This window comes from Hypanus sabinus, chromosome 23, assembly GCF_030144855.1.
Source record: "Hypanus sabinus isolate sHypSab1 chromosome 23, sHypSab1.hap1, whole genome shotgun sequence".
Lineage (NCBI taxonomy): Eukaryota > Metazoa > Chordata > Chondrichthyes > Myliobatiformes > Dasyatidae > Hypanus > Hypanus sabinus.
Window position 1 is genome coordinate 50,757,128 of NC_082728.1, and position 19,502 is coordinate 50,776,629.

Sequence of the window (19,502 nt, forward strand, 5' to 3'; positions counted from 1 at the left end):
GGAATTGATCAGCTTTCAAGCTTGCCAACTTTCCTAGTACTTTTTAACTTTTATTTAGTTCCTTATTCTTGCTAGATGTTTAATTCTCTAAAATGTATCTATGGCAGTTCCACCAGATGAATGCAACATCATTGTTTACTTACCATCACCTTATTTCATATTATAAATTTTCCTCCCCTCATATTCTATTCCCCACTCTGGCCCTCTATATCTTCTCACTGGCCTGTCACTTCCACTGGGTCCCTTCTTCCTTTCCTTTCTCCTATAGTCCACTCTCCTCTCCTATCGGATTCCTTCTTCTCCAGCCCTTTACATTTCCCACCCACCTGGCTTCACAAACAAGAGAAAATCTGCAGATGTAGAATTCAAGCAACACACACAAGTGTGAAGTGTGTTGCTCACATGTGAAGTGGCAATTTCGGACCAAACTTGAATTACACTGTATGATGCTCAATAACTGTGATAGGACTTGAATGCTATCATCTCCTACAAAGTGAAACCGAGAGATAAACTAAGAAACAAGGTTTTACTTAGTGCCTTTTAATGCTCGCTTTGACCAATAAAATATGAAACACCTTTACAAATTCTCACAGCCTGTAACAGCACTGTGGTTTCAGTCTCTGACTTGAGAGCAGCATTTTGGAGGGTGAACCCATGGAAAGCATTTGGCCCAGATGGGGTACTGGGTCAAGTACTGAAGACCTGTGCTAATCAGCTGGCTGGAGTGTTCACTGATAACTTTAATCTCTTGCTTTGACAGGCTTCAATTATACTGGTTGCTAAGAAGAACGAGGTAAACTGCCTCAATGACTATCATCCATAGCAATTACATCAGGGGTTTGCAACCTGTGGGCCATTGACTCTTTGCTTAAAGGTATTGGTCCATGGTATAAAAAAGGTTGGGAACTCTTGACTTACATTCCCTGTGCTGAAGGGTTTCGAAAAGTTGGTGATGAAGTATATCATCTCCTGCCTGAGGAGTGACTTGGATCAATTCCATTTCATTGGCTCTTCACTCAACCCTGGAACATTTGGGTAGTGAAGGTGCATACACAAGATGCTCTTCATTGACTGCAGCTCAGCATTCAATACTAAAATCCTCTCCAAACTAATCAATATGTTCAAGATCTTGGCCTCCAGACATCCTAGTGCAATTGGCCCGAGATTTTCTCATTTGCAGACCCCAGTCAGCTCAGAATCCTGTCCACAATCACCATCAGCAGAGATGCATGACAATACTCTGTGCTTAGCTCCCCTATTCTACTCATTTTATACTTATGACTGTGTGGTAAAGTACAGCTCCAGTGTCATATTTACATTTGCTGATGACACCACAGTCGCTGGCCGAATCAAAGGTGATACAGGAGATTAAAAATGTGACTGAGTGGGGCCACAACAATAACCTCTCAATGTCAGCATGACCAAGGAGCTGATGGTTGACTTCGGGGGAAGAAACCGACAGTCGATGTGTCAGTCCTCATCAGCAATTTTAAATTCCTCAGTGTTATCATTTCAGAGTATCTGTCCATGGTCAAGCACATAAATGCCATTAAAAAGAAAACACAGCAGCACCTCTACTTTCTTAGAAGTTTGTGAAGATTTGGCATGCCATCTAAAACTCTGACAAACTTGTATAGATGTGAGGTGGGGAGTATTTTGACTGGTTGCATCATGGCCTGGTATGGAAACACCCTTGAACAGAAAAGCATACAAAAAGTAATGGATACAGTTCAGTCCATCAGTCCTTCCCACCATTAAACACATCTTCATGGAGCACTATCACAGGAAAACAGTAGAGACTCCCATCATCCAGGCCATGCTCTCTTCTCATTGTTGCCTTTCGGGAAGGACTTTTGAGAGCCTCAGGACACACACCATCGGGCTCTTGAGGGGCACTCATCCCAAAATTAAACTTCCCACAATGTATGGACTCATTTTCAAGGACTCTTCATCTTATGTTCTGGATATTTATTGCTTATTTATATATTATTATTGTTACTTAGCTTGTTTTTTTTGTTTCTTTATATTAATTGTGAATGTCTAAAAGTGAGTGAATCTTAGAGTCGCATATGGTAACATATATTTACTTACATAATCAATCTGCTTTGAATTTTTGGACTTTCCTTTAATATATTGCTGTCACTAATTTCCTTTGTCACCCATCAATGAATCGCTTTATATTTGAGTTTTTGTGTTGTAAAGAAATGTTTATTTTTTGCAATTTATGCATTTTTAAATGTCAACTATTGCCTATTTATTATCATACCTCTCAATATTTTCTCCCAACGAACTACAACCTACTCTCCTTCATAATCACATTTGTAGCAGGCTGGGGACACAGTGGCATCAGCAGTGGACTCTGGAGCGAAGGCTCCCAAGTTCGAACCTAGTCCGCTCCTCCCCACCCCCCCACCATCTGTGCTGGGTTGAGCATCGAGCTAGCCCCTTGGCCTCATAAAAAACAAGGGTCGAGTTAGGAATGTTCATACTGTGACCCAGTTAGTCCGAAAGGAGACCAATCCTGACACTACACACCAGACAAGAATGGCTGACTGTGTGGTGTGACACGCTATGAAATGAAAATCGCATTTGTTTAGATTTATCAGAGCTACAGACACAAAATGTTGGAGAAACTCAGCAGGTCAGGCAGCATTTATGAAGAGGAATAAACAAATGGTGTTTCAGGATCAAACATTTTGTCTGGACTGGAACGAGAGGGAAGAAGCCAGAATAAGAAGATGGGAATAATAAAGAGTACAACCTGGCAGGTGATAGGTAAAACCAGGTGAAGGGGAAGGTGGATGGTTGGGGAGGGGTGATAAAGTGAGAAACTGGGAAGTTTTAGGTGAAGAGATAAAGTGCTCAATGAAATGGAATCTGATACGAGAGGAGAGTTGACCATGGGAGAAAGGGAAGGAAGAGAGGCACCAGAGGGAGATGATGAGCAGGGGAAGGGAACAGAATGAGTAAGGGGTAAGAGAGAAAGTGGGAGGAGAGCGAAATTACCAAAAATTAGAGAAATTGATGTTCATGCCATCAGGTTGCAGGCTACCCAGGTGGAATATGAGGTGCTGCTCCAACTGAGAGTGGCCTCATCGTGACTAGAGGTGGCCATGGACTGATGTGTCAGAATGGGAATGGGAATAGGAAATGGTTAGCCACTATGAAATCACACCTTTTTTGTGGTAGATGGAGCAAAGGTGAAGTGGCCTCCCAGTTTGTGTTGGCTTTCACTGATGTAGAGGGGACTGCACCGGGAGCAGCAAATGCAGTAGATGACCCCAACAGACTCGTGGGTGAGATGTTGCTTCAGCTGAAAAGACTGTTTGTAGCCCTGAGGGTGGAGGTATAGAGGTAGGTGTAACACTTGTCTCGTTTGCAGGAGTAAGGTCAGGAGAAAGATCAGTAGAGAGGGACGAATGGACAAGTGAGTCACAGACAGAAATCCCTGTGGAAAATAGAGACGGGGTGGGGGGAGGGAAGTTTGCTTAGAGGTAGGATGCATTGAAGATGGAAGAAGTTACAGAATACGGAGGTTATGGGGTGGTAAACCTCACCACTCATTTTCCCTTTTAAAGGTATGGTAGTTTTTTTTTGCATTGTGATTTACCACATATTCCTTCATTTAAAACATTCAAATTATTGGTCGGTGGTAAATGGAATCTTCACATTTAGCTATCTACACATCAGCAACTCAAATAAATTAAATATTGAGTGAAAAACTTATAAGTATTACTGAGGAAGAATTATACTTACTAGGAACTCGGTTAATGGCTCGTAGTGGTCTCAGGACCCTCACAGTACGGACTGCTGATAGACTGACATTCTGGAGGTCCAATGAATACTCTAACATACTGAAAAGCAAATGAAATGAAATGATTATCCAAACTGTATTAACCTTGAATATGGAAAAGGTAACTGTTGTAGGATTTAATTCAAGTTCTTCCCATCAGAATCGAGTTTATTCTCACTGACATGTGGATCATGCAATTTTTTATTTTGTGACAGTAGTACAGTGCAAAACATATAAAGATTTACTATAAGTTGCAATAAGCAATACAAAAATATAAATCAGTGGTTGCAAAAAGAGAGCAAAATAATGAGGTCATGTTCATGAACCATGGTGGGAAGGCTGGTGCCCAGGATGGATTTGGCTGAATTTATAACCCTCTGCAGGTTTTCCAATCCTGTGCATTGGAAACACCATACTAGCCGGTGATGCAACTAGCCAGAATGGTCTCCAATTTGAGAACAGCAACATCATTTAGGCTACCTGTAATGGAAACTACGCAGGAAATTCAGAGGCTTAGTGAATGGGAAAGAAAATGAAAGCCAATGTACCAGTTGACGCATTTCGACAAACGTGGTATAGATTTGGAGACATCTTTTTTATTTTCAGTTGCCAAGTTTTATTGGATGATCACCTGGAGGTTTCATCAAAAGAGCTTCAACCTAAATCTGCCCCTCTCCATACATTTATCTTTATCCATCCTCCCACAGCTCATGTCAGGTAGGAAACCTCCCCACCCACTTTCCCCCTTAAAGATATAGAACCATAGAACATTACAACACAGAAACAGGCCTTTTGGCCCTTCTTGGCTGTGCCGAACCATTTTTCTGCCGAGTCCCACTGACCTGCACCTGGACCATATTCCTCCATACACCTCTCATTCACGTACATGTCCAAGTGTTTCTTAAATGTTGAAAGTGAGCCCGCATTTACCACTTCATCTGGCAGCTCATTCCACACTCCCACCACTCTCTGTGTGAAGAAGCCCCTCCCAATGTTCCCTTTAAACTTTTCCCCCTTCACCCTTAACCCATGTCCTCTGGTTTTTTTCTCCCCTAGCCTCAGTGGAAAAAGCCTGCTTTCATTCACTCTATCTATACCCATCATAATTTTATATACCTCTATCAAATCACCCCTCATTCTCCTACACTCCAGGGAATAAAGTCCTAACCTATTCAACCTTTCTCTGTAACTCAGTTTCTCAAGTCCTGGTAACATACTTGTGAACTTTCTCTGCACTCTTTCAACCTTATTAATATCCTTCCTGTAATTCAGTGACCAAAACTGCACACAATACTCCAAATTCGGCCTCACTAATGCCTTATACAACCTCACCATACCATTCCAACTCTTATACTCAATATTTTGATTTATAAAGGCCAATGTACCGAAAGCTCTCTTTACTACCCTATCTTCCTATGACGCCACTTTTAGGGAATTTTGTATCTGTATTCCTAGATCCCTCTGTTCTACTGCGACGAAGGGTCTCGGCCCAAAACATCGACAGCGCTTCTCCCTTTAGATGCTGCCTGGCCTGCTGTGTTCCACCAGCATTTTGTGTGTGTTGTTTGAATTTCCAGCATCTGCAGATTTCCTCGTGTTTGCTCACACAGAGCTCAATGGAGTTTTGGAGTGGAAGTAGCTGGTGAACATTTTAAAGCCACTGAAGGTATGAAAAGGCCGTATTAAAAATACAGAAACAGCAGGCAAATGGTTCACTGTTGGAAGAAGGAAGGCTTCACAGGGGCTACATGGTTGAAATGCTGATAATACACTGATACAACTCAGGGTTAATTCAGTTAGAGAGCTAAATGAGATGCAGAAAGTCGTAAATCTAGTCAGCTCCATCTTGGGTATTAGCCTACAAAGTACCCAGGACATCTTCAGGGAGAGGTGTCTCAGAAAGGCAGCATCCATTATTAAGGACCTCCAGCACCCAGGGCATGGCCTTTTCTCACTGTTACCATCAGGTAGGAGGTACAGAAGCCCGAAGACACACACTCAGTGATTCAGGAACAGCTTCTTCCTTCTGCCATCCAATTCCTAAATGGACTTTGAAGATTTGGATACTACCTCACTTTTTTTAATCTACAGTATTTCTGTTTTTACAAATTTTTAAATAATCTATTCAATATACATAATTGATTTTCCTGTTTATTTATTATTATGTTTTATTTTATTTATTATTACTTTTTTTCTAGATTATGTATTGCATTGAACTGCTGCTAAGTTAACAAATTTCACGTCACATGCCGGTGACAATAAACTTGATTCTGATTTACTTATGTCAAACTGCAATAAATAATAATGCAGGAATATTGTGTGAAACATTGTATATCCTGTCTCTGATGAAAAGAATATTCTCTTTAAGTCTATGTAACGATATATTAAGATCTCATTGAGTTGGACTCAAAAGTGAATGTTTCTTTAATTTCAGTTGTAATTGATTTTTTTCTAGAAACTTGGAAGTGTCCAGTGATGCAGTCAACAACTCTGAAAGTGGAGCCCATGGATTTTCTTCACATTTCGACATGTTTGATGTTCTGATAGTGATAGCATCTCAATAATATTTGCTACCATATGATGTTTACAGTTTATAGATCCTGTTTACAGTTACTGTTCTGTCGATTTGCTAAGTATGTCAACAGTACATGGTGACATGTATGTACTCTGATAATAAATTTTACTTTGAATTTTACTGGTTGCTGTCATGATAGTGCAGGAAGATGTAAATTCAGCACTTGAACAACTCTGCTTGTTTACATTTGCACTATATTTAGTGTAAATTGTCAAAATGTTCCTGGCCAGTCATGTTTAAGAAGAGTTCCTGAGACTTGCTTTCAAACACGGACTATTTTGCTTCCATAGTAACCATTGGTATTTAACCATGAAATAACACTTAACATTATTTTTAATTTCTCTTCCGATGAAAATACCTGAATTGCTCAAATTATTTCCAAGTACAACCAGCACCTTTGCAGTTAATGAATTCCATGATTATTACATGATGTAGCAGCAGTGGCAACATAGGCAAAGAAAGTTGTGGGTCTTGAAAGTAAAATCTAGCTTTGTGCACTGACTGCAGTGCTGAGGCTGTTCAGTCAGTGCACAAGTCAGTGAAGTTTCTTGGACAAGATGCTTAACTTGTATCCTGCCTGTCCTCTCTGGTAGATTTGAAAGAACTTGTATTGTTTTGAACAAAACCAGTTTGCCTCTACCTAATATTTCTCCCTCAGTTAACATCACCTGAGTGTGATTAATTGGTATTCGGTCATACTGGTTATTATTCTTATGTGGCTACTGTAAATTAAAGTATAAAGAATTAAAGGTAACCACCTGCCTTCATGAACCACTTATATTTTCCTCATTTGTGCACAAAAAACCCTAAAATCAGCATACAAGGGAAGAATACAGAAAAAGAAACGTAATGGAGGGGGTAGAGTGAGGGAGGGAGGGGAAAGAGAACAACTGGGGCAGAGAACAATCAAGAGAGCGTGGGAACAGAAAAGTGAAGAGATAAGAGAGTTGAAGGTCAGGGGATTGGGACAGAAAGGAGGAGGGAACTGAGAGTAGCATGAGTGTGAGAAGCCATGAACACTCATGAACACTTTTGACAAAGGTGGACCAGCGCAGGAAGGCATGGTTCGAAGTTGAATCTAGTAACCTGGCACAGCAGCCATTCACCTCTGACAGGACACCAGTGCATGCTGGGACAAAAACAGTTCTATTATTTAAATCAGCCTGGGATTCAATCATTGTAGCTTGGATGGCTACAATTCCATTCTTTTCTATGAGATAAATACTTCGTGGAGATTTGTGATATATATGATTATATGATATATATGTACAATGTCTGAAATACATCTTATGGAAATGTTTGTTTAATGAACTTCAATAAAAAAATAAATTACAAAAAAAAAGAAATGGGGAAAGGGGAGATGATAAGGATAAAAAGATAAAGGGAAATTGAGAAAAAGGAGTGAAAGAGGAAAACAATGAGAGGGTTAAGAAAGATACCGAGCTGGAGAGATACGGGAACGAGGGAGCAGAAACCACCTACACATTATTTCTGAAATGCAATGTTGGCAAGCAGAGCAACAGCTCAAAAAACACAACAGATTTCTTGATAGAAACAGCAAGAATATTTTAAGAAAACAGAAGCAGATTTTGAAAGGCAATTGAAAAGAACAGAACCACAGATGCTAAAAATTTGAAAAGAAAACAAAATGCTTGGGTCACAGTGCAGGAAGCATCTGTCGAGAGAGAAACATTTCAGGCTACCAACAATCAGAAATCTGTTTCAGCATTTTTAACCAAATCCCAGTGAATTACTGTGTGTAAATATATGAATTAGGATTAGGAGTATGCTATTTGGCCCTTCAAGTCTCCGCCATTTGATAAGATCATAGCCGACGTGTTTGTAGCTGGTCATTCTGTTATGTTTGAATGTAGCCAATGAGTTTGAGTGTAGTACCTGATTACTGAGATCATCACGGCTAACTGCATTCCTCAAATGGAATGAAACTATCTGCAGGTCCAAAGATCCAGTACACGTATGGATGGCCCACAGAAGCAAATGGCAGCCTCAATCCCTTAACTGAACATTCCTCTTCTACTTTCTAATTGATGCCAGGTGAGAAAAGTGATTGAAAATGTAAATTTAATTACATCAAATTTTATACTATGATGTCACTGTGATACAGTTTTACATATTTTAATGTATTGAATGTGTGACACTACAGGTTTTAACTTCTGTATCTGGATTCTTCATTTGGTGCATCTACCCATCTCAGACCATCTTGACCAGAATCAGAATCAGGTTTATTATCACTGGCATGTGATGTGAAATTTGTTAACTTAGCAGCAGCAGTTCAATGCAATACATAATCTAGCAGTGAGAGTAAAAAAAATTAATAAAATAAAAATAAAACATAATAAATAAACAAGTAAATCAATTGCATATGTTAATATTTTTTAAATGTGCAAAAACAGAAATACTGTATATTAAAAAAAGTGAGGTGGTGTCCAAAGCTTCAACGTCCATTGAGGAATTGGATGGCAGAGGGGAAGAAGCTGTTCCTGAATCACTGAGTGTGTGCCTTCAGGCTTCTGTATCTCCTACCTGATGGTAATGGTGAGAAAAGGGCTGAACTAGTACTGCCTCTCATTGAGATCAGTAAATTTCAAGCCAAGTGTGTTGTACTGTTCAGTTCTAAACAGAAATGTTGAGTTGCTGTTGGAGTGCTCATATAACTATTTTGATTGAGGGTCAAATTTGACCATGCTATCTTTATAACTGCTTGGGTTTTAACATCTTTCTTATCCACCTAGCTAAGGAATTTCCAGAGCAACATACACAAAATGCTAGAGAAACTCAGTAGGTCAGGCAGCATCTATGAAAATAAACGGTTGACATCTTGGAGCGAGACTTCATCAAGACTGGAAAGGAAAGAGGAAGATCCCAGATTAAAATGGGGGGGGGGGGGTGGTTTCCAACTGACAATGAATGTTTACACGGGCAAACTAACAATGGATTCCTTAAGAACAATGTAATCACAGTATAACCCAAACAGATAAGCTGCCTGAGTTCTCAATGGGCTACTTAATGAATGAAGTCACTGATTGATTCCCAGCCATGTTTGTTCAGGCTGTGACATCACTCTCTGGAAAAGTTTGCACAATCTTTTTATATATAAAAGCAAAGTGCAGATTGAGGCAATTAAGTACAAAGTGCCAAATCAGAATTTTGAACTTGGATTTCATGGAACTCTTGAGAGTTGAAGTAGACATTCTTTTGCAAAGCATAATGTTTCACACACTCCGAGAATGAATTAAATCCAAATTCTGCACACCATCAGACACTGCGTATTAATTTAGAAATTCATTCTGATTCTTTTGGGCATGTGCTTGCATATATACTAAGGTCAACATTGATGTCAAACATTTGATACCTCTTTCATAAAATTATTTTGTGTGTTCCAGGCCTGAAAACAGTGAGGGGTATTCAGTACAAAGCAGACCTTAATTGGAGACTTGAGGCCTGAATTGGAAGCAGTTAAAAGGGACAAGCTCAACTGGTCAGCTGCAATGAAGTTTGAGATCTTGATCTTCAGATCTTCTTGCAGTTAAGCAAGCTTTGGTGTTTGCTCCCTCTGACCCCATTCTCCTTGAAATCACAAAATGGAATAACTATACTCACTTGCTCATCCACTTACATGTTCCCGCAACAAATAATCTCATCTTAAGACACTTTATCTTGCTATTTCACAGTTTGTTGTCTTCTTGCACTCTACTCAATCCTTCATTGATCTTGTTATAGTTACTATTCTATAGATTGGCTGAGTATGCCCACAGGAAAATGAATCTCAGGATTGTACGTGGTGATATTAGCCGGCCGGTGGTGTAGTGGCATCTGCAATGGACTTCGAGGCAAGTGACCCCAGGTTTAAATCTGGCCAGCTCTATGCATGCTTTCCATTCATGCTGGGTTGAGTGCTGAGCCTCGTAACAATAAGACAAATGCTAAAGAAATGGCAAGGTTGCCACTTGATGTGCCACAAGGCGTGGAGAGGAACAACAATGTGCTGATCGTAGATTTACTTTGAACTTTATGCCATATAGCCAGGGTTTCTCTGATGCACAATGGTGTACTTAGCCTCTCTTCTCTTACTGGACCCATGTTCAATCATTTGTTCCATTGCATCATTACCTACAATTATGTACCAGCCTCAGAATGATACACTTAAACATTGCTTTGCCCACTGTTAATGCCAGCCACTGATGAACTGAAACCTATCTTCTAAGTGTTCCCTATTCTTTAGCAATCAACTGACAAGTGTTCACTTTTAGATAAGATCTCTGGAAAATAGCTTTCATCCAGTTATCTTTTGCTATTTATTTCTCAGATAGAAACTAATTCTGAGCTCTGAATGAACATGTGATAGATACTGATAAGTCAAAGAAATGCCTTCTCTTTGTATATTTGCAGCAAGCTTGATTCAAAACTATTTTAGGGTTTGAGCCTGTACTCTTAAACCCACCCTTGAATGCATTTCTAAGAGGGAGCTGCGATCTTAGAGAACTTATTGTTTCAGGAGAGATAATAAATTTCCAGATGGATGTCAAAAATCCTGTGCACACTTACAAAACAAAAAGCTAGTCTTCTAGGATCCTATCCATTATTAATCACTTGACAAATAACACCAATAAACACGTCTGATCATTATAACTGTATGGCTAGTAAGAATCTGCTGTGCATTAATGACTGTTATGTTTTCTGCATTATGTTAAAGACTACACTGTAAAAACTAAATCTGGAGTTTGTTGAGGGGTCATATACATCTATGCCACAGAGTCTGATTTCCACAGTCATCTTCTGGCCCAAGACCTCAAAAACAAGCTGAATCGACATGAAACACTATTATAGGAAAGCAACGTCCTTCATCAGAGATCCCCATCACTTTCTCACTGCTGCCTACTGATAAAAGGTACAAGAGCCTCAGGACTTGCACCACTGGGTTCAAGAACAGTTACTACCCCTTAACTATCAGGCCCTTGAATAAAAGGGAATAATTACACTCACTTACCCCCATCATCGAAGTGTCCCTACAACCAATGATCTCACTTTAAGGGCTCATTATCTTATTATCTCATGTTCTCGTTACTTATTGCTATTTATTTATATTTACATTTGCACAGTTTGTTGTCTTCTGAACATTTGTTGATCTTTCATTGATCCTGTTATAGTTACTAATAGATAGATTTGCTGAGTAAGCCTGCAGGACAGTCACTTTTAGGGGCCTGTAAGGTGTACTTTGATAATAAAATTTACTTTGAACTTAGAAAGGCAGCTGGTATACAACTTCTACTTCATGTTAAAATAAATCATGCACGTGCAATTTCTATATCACAATTTGGGTGGGAAGCAAGTCAGAATCTCAAGCAGTCACCTAAGCATTAAGGTACAAAATTAAGGGAGGGAAATTATATCAGTCTGAGACAGGAGCTAAAGGGCATTGATTGTGTGCAGCTGCTATCAGACATCTACTATATATCATATAGTAGTTGTTTAAAAACTAGCTGATCAGAGTTCAGGATTGGCATATTCTGGTGAACACTAAGGAACAAAGAAATCTATAGCCCTTCGGGCCACAATGTTGTGCCGACCATGTACCTCCTCTAGAAACTGCCTAGAATTTCCCTAGCACATAGCCCTCTATATTTGTAATGACAATGATGGCCTGAGAGATTCTAGTCAAGGAGAAAAAGGAAGCGAGTGTAAGGTTTAGAAAACTTTAATCAGATTGGACCCTTGTGGAATATAAAGGCAGCAGGAAGCAAGTGATTAGCAAGGCCTTGGTGCGCAGGATCAAGGAGAATTCCAAGGCATTATATACTTGTCTGACGAAAAAGACAGATGACTAAAGAGTCGAACAAATTGTGTGCTTTTGTTCAAGGAAGGAAGTGGGGATAATCCAGGCGATTATAATCTAGTGAGCCTCACATCAGTGGAAGGAACGGGTACTGAAGGATAGGATTTGTGCACATTTGGAAATGCCTTGCCTGTTTAGCCAAAATTAACAAGGTTCTGAGGAGCAAGCCTGCTTTACAAAAGTTGATCGAGTTTTTTGAGGAGGTGACAAAGGAGTTTGACGAGGGTAAAGCAGTGGATGTTATCTACATAGACTATATTAAGGCATGGTAGGTTGATTTGGAAAATAAAGGTGCATGAGTTACAGGGTGAATTGCTTGGAGTTGGAACTGGCTTACCCATTGAAGACAAAGTTTGGGGGTTCCACAGGGATTGGTGCTGGGACCTTTGTTTGTGATTTGAATGAAAATGTAAATGGGTGGATTAGAAGGTTTGCGGACAACACCAAGATTGGTGGAGTTGTGGAAACTATAAAGGACTATTAAAGAACACAGTAGAAAATAGTACAGTAACAGATATAGAGAGGGAAGTGGCAGGCGGAGTTTAATTTGGGCAAGTGTGAGATGTTGCACTTTGGGAGGAAAAAGTATACAGTTAGTGACAGACTCCTTAACAGCATTGAAGTGCAGAGGGATCTTTGGGTCCAGGTCCATAGTTTACTGAAGGTGGTTATGCTGAATAAAGAAGGTGTAAGGTACGGTTGCCTTCACTGGTAAAGGTGTTGAATATAAGAGTAACAAAGCCATGTTGTATAAAACTTGAGTCAGACAGCACTTGGCGTATTCAGTGCCATTCTGGTTGCCCCATTATAGGAAAGGAATAGAAGCTTTGGCGAGGGTGTGTAAGAGGTTTACCAGTATGCTGCCTGGTGTAGAGGCTATAGCAAAGGTTGAACAAACATGGTTTGTACTTCCTAGAGCAGCAGAGGCTAAGTGGAGGGAGACCTGATAAAGTTTTTTTCTTTCAATTATGGGAGGAGTAGTTAAAGTAGACAGTCAGAATCTTTTCCTCAGGGTAGAAATGTCAAATGAGAGGATATATTTCTAAGCTTGGAGAATGAGGGCAGCTTAAAGGTGACATAAGTGTTAATATTTTACGCAGAGTGCCAGAGATTGGTAGTGGAATAAGGTGGTCTGGTGGAGTTTGAGGGTTTTAGATAGACACATCATTATGGAGGGCAATACACACAAAATGCTGGAGGATCCCAGCAAGCCAGGCAGCATTTATGGAAAAAAGTACAGTACAGTCAACGTTTTGGGCAGAAACCCTTCGGCAGGCCTGGAGAAATCAGGTCAAGTGTACCTGTGGGTCATTGCTGGAAATACTTTTGACATTAACCAGGAAAGCTGTGCGGTTGCCGGTATTATAATACCTGGATTAGATACCTACTGTATATTATAATTAGAATAAAAGTAAGAAATTTTATACAGCACTCAATTTTAATTGCCTAAGAGTTTGCTTTCTTTGTGGATGCAACTGCCAGAGAGTTTAAAGGATATGTCAAAAAGAAAATACAAAGCCACAATAACTGGATATTGCTGTAAATTCATTGTTTGACACATTTGATATTCATCCTCCATTTTGATTAATTGTAATTGGTTCATATCTTTTTTTCACTATTACACAACATGGTGAAGGTATCTTGATATTAGGAGGCCTTGCATTCTTATAGCAATTTTCAAAGCATTCTAAGGTTTTTTGCAACTAACAAAAATATTGATCCTTAATCAACTGTAATGTTCCTTAACATAGCATCTTTCGTACAGCAATTTGCTAAAAAAAAACCCGTTCATCTTTCATGAACGAGACAACATTGGTATGACCAGCAGTTACTCCTGTTTCCTTACTTGAACTGAGTAGGTTGCAACGCCACTTTAGAGAACAGTTAAGAGTAAACCACATTGGTTGGTTTGGAGTCACATATGTGATAACAGACTTTCTCACTTGAAAGGAACTGTGGAGCCAAGTAAGTTTGTATAAGGATCTGGCAATTACTCAATAGTAATACTGAGTCTTTTTAAAATTCGCTACCATCAGGGAGAAGGTACCCACACCCCCGGGTTCCGGAGAAGTTATTACCCCTCAACCATCAGGCTTTTGAACCAGAGGGGATAACCTCACCCAACTTCATTCATCCCAACACTGAACTGTTCCCACAACTTATGCATTCACTTTCAAGGATTCTTCATCTCATGTTCTCAGTATTTATTGCTTATTTATTTATTGAGGTACAGCACAGAGTAGGCCCTTTGGCCCTTCAAGCTGCACCACCCAGCAACCCATGATTTAACCCTAACCTAAACATGGGACAATTTACAATGACCTATTAACCTACCAACAGCTATGTCTTTGGACTGGGAGGAAACCAGAGCAGCTGGTGGAAACTCATGCAGTCATGGGGACAATGTATAAACTCCTTACAGAGAGCAGCAGGAATTCTATTATTATTGTTTTTGCTTCTTTTTATTTACAGCTAATGCCCACGAGAAAATTAATCTCAGGGTTGTATACGGTGACGTGCAAGTACTCCGACAATAAATTTACTTTGAACTCCGCCAGCAGATTTAATCCAGTCCTGCAGATTGTTAGTCCAATAACTTTAGCAATCTTGATAATGGTTTAAATAGAGCACAACATAATAGAGCATATTCTGACTCACCGTATGAAAGCAATGCCACTGGTGTCAGCTTGCTAACAGGCTGAGTTTCACAAAAGAGAACACATCTGCATTGAATCAACCATTTACATCATGCTATTTATTTAAAGAAGTTTTATTCCTGAAGGGGTTTTGAAGCAGTTTCAGACAAATAGGATTCCCTTCTGAAAAGGAGCATGGGACCACAGTAGCACTGGCCTTTCAGCTCATGGAATCTACTCTACCAATAAAGCCATGCATGATTTCATCTCCCTGCAGCTCTGGATCTGTGGCTGATGCTCTCTCCACTTCTCATGTTGTCAGGGCTTTGGGTGTACCACACACAGTTATGAACCTGGCATATTCCTCTGAATCATGCTTGTCTCTCTCTTTTTGAGCAGTCTCTCCCAGTAACCTTGACAGTGGGTCTGCAATGGTCTCAACTCCTTCATTTCTAGCTAAAGAATTGGCTATCTCAAGCTGGTATTGCTCACTGGCTGACGGCACACCAAATATCAGTCTCTTGTACCTATACACTCCATTGTGCACAGTAAAGGTGGTTATCTCTCTAGATTCTGGAGTTAGTTCTAGCTGGTGTTAGCCCCATTTCAAGTATAGTTTGCTGAACACCGCAGTTCCATTCATACCTTGTAGTATCTCATCTACAGTTTGAATGGGATATCTCTCACAATTACTTAATTTGCCCTTCTCACATCTGGGCACATTCTGATGACCTTGTTGGGTTTTGGTAAAATTACTACCAGGTTAATCACAGGAATTGGGCCTTCAACTTTCTCAATGTCCAATTTCATTAGCAGTTCTTTTTTTTCTCAACAGCCTCCCTGAAGTTGTAAGGTATGTGCTTGAGTGGCTGGGCCACAGGCTTTACCTTTGGATGAATGTACAGACTGATTGCTTATTGTTCATCTTTCCTACCTTTTCAAACACTTTTAGTACTGCAGCCTAAGTGACTCTTTAACGTCTGTCACTACTGACATTTTCTCCAGTCTTTAACACATCCAGTTTTGTTGCTGTTCCTCTGCCTAGGAGTGGTTCATCATTCCCTTTTATTACGATAAACTCTGCCTTTTCAGTTCTGTTTCCAATACTTACTTTGCATTCGTTCACCCCCTCCAGTGACATGCTAGATGAACATGGGTCAGCTTTCTCTTCTGCTTAGGAATATATGAATGGCACTTTATCTTCTCTAACATGCTTTTCCCCACACATTTTCACCCAGTATATTACTTCTGTCTCTTGAATCTACTAACATTCACACATTTGCACCCTCTACACAAAAAGTACTTTTTTTAGATGACTCTGTTTCATTAACAAGAAATGCAAATTCTTTCTGTTCATCCTCAACATTATTCACTTTTTGTGTCCTAAATCCTTTCATCCGGCATATTTTTGCTAAGTGGCCCATTCCACTGCATTTTCTGCATGTCTGTCCATGAGCTGGGCACTTTGGGTCTCTACCCAGGTGATCTGTGTTTCCACATCTGTAGCATTACATTTGTATTAGTAGACTTTCTTTTCTCCTGTTTATTTGTCATGAGTTGTGTCCTCACGGTGTGAAACACAGCATACAGTCACCGGCTGGGTCCCTTATGGTGACATGGTTGACAATTGTTCCTCTACTTTTTAACATTGTGCCGCTATTTCCAGTCTGCGGGCAAGCGTTCGACCCTGCATATTTTCCAGTAGTTTTCTCTGCACGTAAACTGAGTTACATTTTCCCACTATGGCATCCCTGATTTAGTTGTCTATGTCAATTAGAAAATTACAGTCCTTTGTTGCCTGCCAAAGGCAAGTAGAGAACTGTTGAACTATTTCACCTTTTTTTGGGGCAACTGATGAAAATGCTGACGGTCAAACCCAGTATTGATCTGGGGAAGAAAGAAAGCATTCAGTGCATCCACTGCTGCCACAGAGTCTGTGATTTAGACAATAGACAATAGGTGCAGAAGTAGACCATTCGGTCCCTCGAGTCTGCACCACCATTCTGAGATCATGGCTGATCATTCACTATCAATACCCAGTCCCTGCCTTGTCCCCATATCCCTTGATTCCCCTATCCATCAGATATCTATCTAGCTCCTTCTTGAAAGCATCCAGAGAATTGACCTCCACCATCTTCCAAGGCAGTGCATTCCACACCTCCACAACTCTCTGGGAGAAGAAGTTTTTCCTCAACTCTGTTTTAAATAACTGACCTCTTATTCTCAATCCATGCCCTCTGGTACTGGACTCTCCCAACATCTGGAACATATTTCCTGCCTCAATCCTATCAAATCCTTTAATTATCTTAAACGTTTCAATCAGATCCCCTCTCAATCTCCTCAATTCCAGTGTGTACAAGCCCAATCTCTCCAATCTCTCTGCGTAAGACAGCCCTGCCATCCCAGGAATCAACCTAGTGAATCTACGCTGCACTTCCTCAATTGCCAGAATGTCCTTCCTTAAACCTGGAGACCAAAACTGTACACAATATTCCAGGTGTGGTCTCACCAGGGCCCTGTACAAATGCAAAAGGACATCCTTGCTCTTGTACTCAATTCCCCTTTTAATAAAGGCCAACATTCCATTTGCCCTCTTCACTACCTGTTGCACTTGCTCATTCACCTTCATTGACTGATGAACTAGGACTCCTAGGTCTCTTTGCATTTCTCCCTTACCTAACTCGACACCGTTCAGACAATACTCTGCCCTCTTGTTCCTGCTTCCAAAGTGGATAACTTCACATTTATTCACATTGAATGACATCTGCCAAGTATCTGCCCACTCACCCAGCCTATCCAAGTCTCCCTGTATTCTCCTAACATCCTCTTCGCATGTCACACTGCCACCCAGTTTAGTATCATCAGCAAACTTGCTGATATAGTTTTCAATGCCCTCATCTAAATCGTTGACAAAAAATCGTAAGGAGCTGTGGTCCCAATACAGAGCCCTGTGGTACCCCACTAGTCACCTCCAGCCAGTCCGAGAAACACCCATTCACTGCTACCCTTTGCTTTCTATCTGCCAACCAGTTTTCTATCCATGTTGAAACCCTGCCCCCAATGCCATGAGCTCTGATTTTACTCACCAATCTCCTATGTGGCACCTTATTGAATGCCTTCTGAAAATCTAGGTATGCTACATCCACTGGCTTACCCTCGTCTAACATCCTTGTTACACCCTCAAAAAACTCCAACAGATTAGTCAAGCATGATTTGCCCTTGGTAAATCCATGCTGGCTCGGCCTAATCCTATTACTGCCATCAAGATATGCCACTATTTCGTCCTTAATAATGGACTCAAGCATCTTCCCCACGACTGACATTAGGCTAACAGGGCGATAGTTCTCCGTTTTCTCCTTCCCTCTCTTCTTGAAAAGTGGGATAACATTAGCCACTCTCCAATCTTCAGGAACTGATCCTGAATCTAAGGAACATTGGAAAACGATTACCAATGCATCCACAATTTCCTGAGCCACCTCTTTTAGAACCCTCGGATGCAGACCATCTGGACCCGGGGATTTATTAGCCTTCAGTCCTATCAGTCTACTCATCACAGTTTCTTTCCTAATGTCAATCTGTTTCAATTCCTCTGATATCTGATGACCCTGGCCCATCCATACATCTGGGAGATTGCTTGTGTCCTCCTTGGTGAAGACAGATCTAAAGTATGCATTAAATTCTGTTGCCATTTCCCTGTTTCCCATAACAATTTCTCCCAATTCATTCTTCAAGGGGCCAACATTGTTCTTAACTATCTTCTTTCTCTTCACATAGCTAAAAAAGCTTTTGCTATCCCCTTTTATATTCCTGGTTAGACTGAGCTCATACCTGATTTTTTCTCTCCGTATTGCTTTTTTAGTTAAGATCTGCTGTTCCTTAAAACTTTCCCAATCATCTGTATTCCCACTCATCTTAGCCCTGTCATACTTTTTTTTCTTTGATGCTATACAATCTCTGACTTCCTTTGTCAACCACTGTGGCCCCTTCCCCCTCTTTGAATCCTTCCTTCTCATTGGAATGATCTGCTTTTGCACCTTTTGTATTATCCCCAAGAATATCTGCCACTGCTGATCCACTGTCTTTCCTGCCAGGGCATCCGCCCATTTAACTTTGGCCAGCTCTTCCCTCATGGCTCCGTAGTCTCCTTTATTTAATTGCAACACTGACACCTCTGATCGGCCCTTATCCCTCTCAAATTGTAGATAAAAACTTATCGTGTTATGATCACTACTTCCTAATGGCTCCTTTACTTCAAGATCACTCATCAATTCCTGTTCATTACACATCACCAAGTCCAAAATAACCTCATTCCTGGTTGGCTCAAGCACAAGCTGTTCCAAAAATACATCCCTTAGACACTCCACAAACTCCCTATCCTGGGGTCCAGCACCTACCTGATTCTCCCAGTTCACCTGCATGTTGAAATCTCCCATAACGATTGCATTACCTTTAGCACATGCCAATGTTAACTCCCTAATCAACTTGTACCCAATATCCACACTACTGTTTGGGGGCCTGTACACAACACCCATTAGGGTCTTTTTACCCTTACTGTTCCTCAGCTCAATCCACACAGACTCTACTTCCCCTGTTCCTAAGTCATCCCTTGCTAAGGACTGAATCTCCTTCCTCACCAACAGGGCC

At 40.5% G+C, this 19,502-nt stretch overlaps 1 protein-coding gene across 2 annotated transcripts in view; it reads right to left on the reverse strand.

The window, feature by feature from the left end:
* LOC132380187 (voltage-dependent T-type calcium channel subunit alpha-1G-like) overlaps positions 1-19,502 on the reverse strand; it is a 319,151-nt gene that overhangs the window by 264,955 nt on the left and 34,694 nt on the right. For both annotated transcript variants that reach the window (XM_059948872.1, XM_059948871.1), the window contains exon 3: positions 3,757-3,854. In XM_059948872.1, coding sequence (XP_059804855.1) covers positions 3,757-3,854 — 98 coding nt within the window. The remainder of the gene's footprint in view (positions 1-3,756; positions 3,855-19,502) is intronic.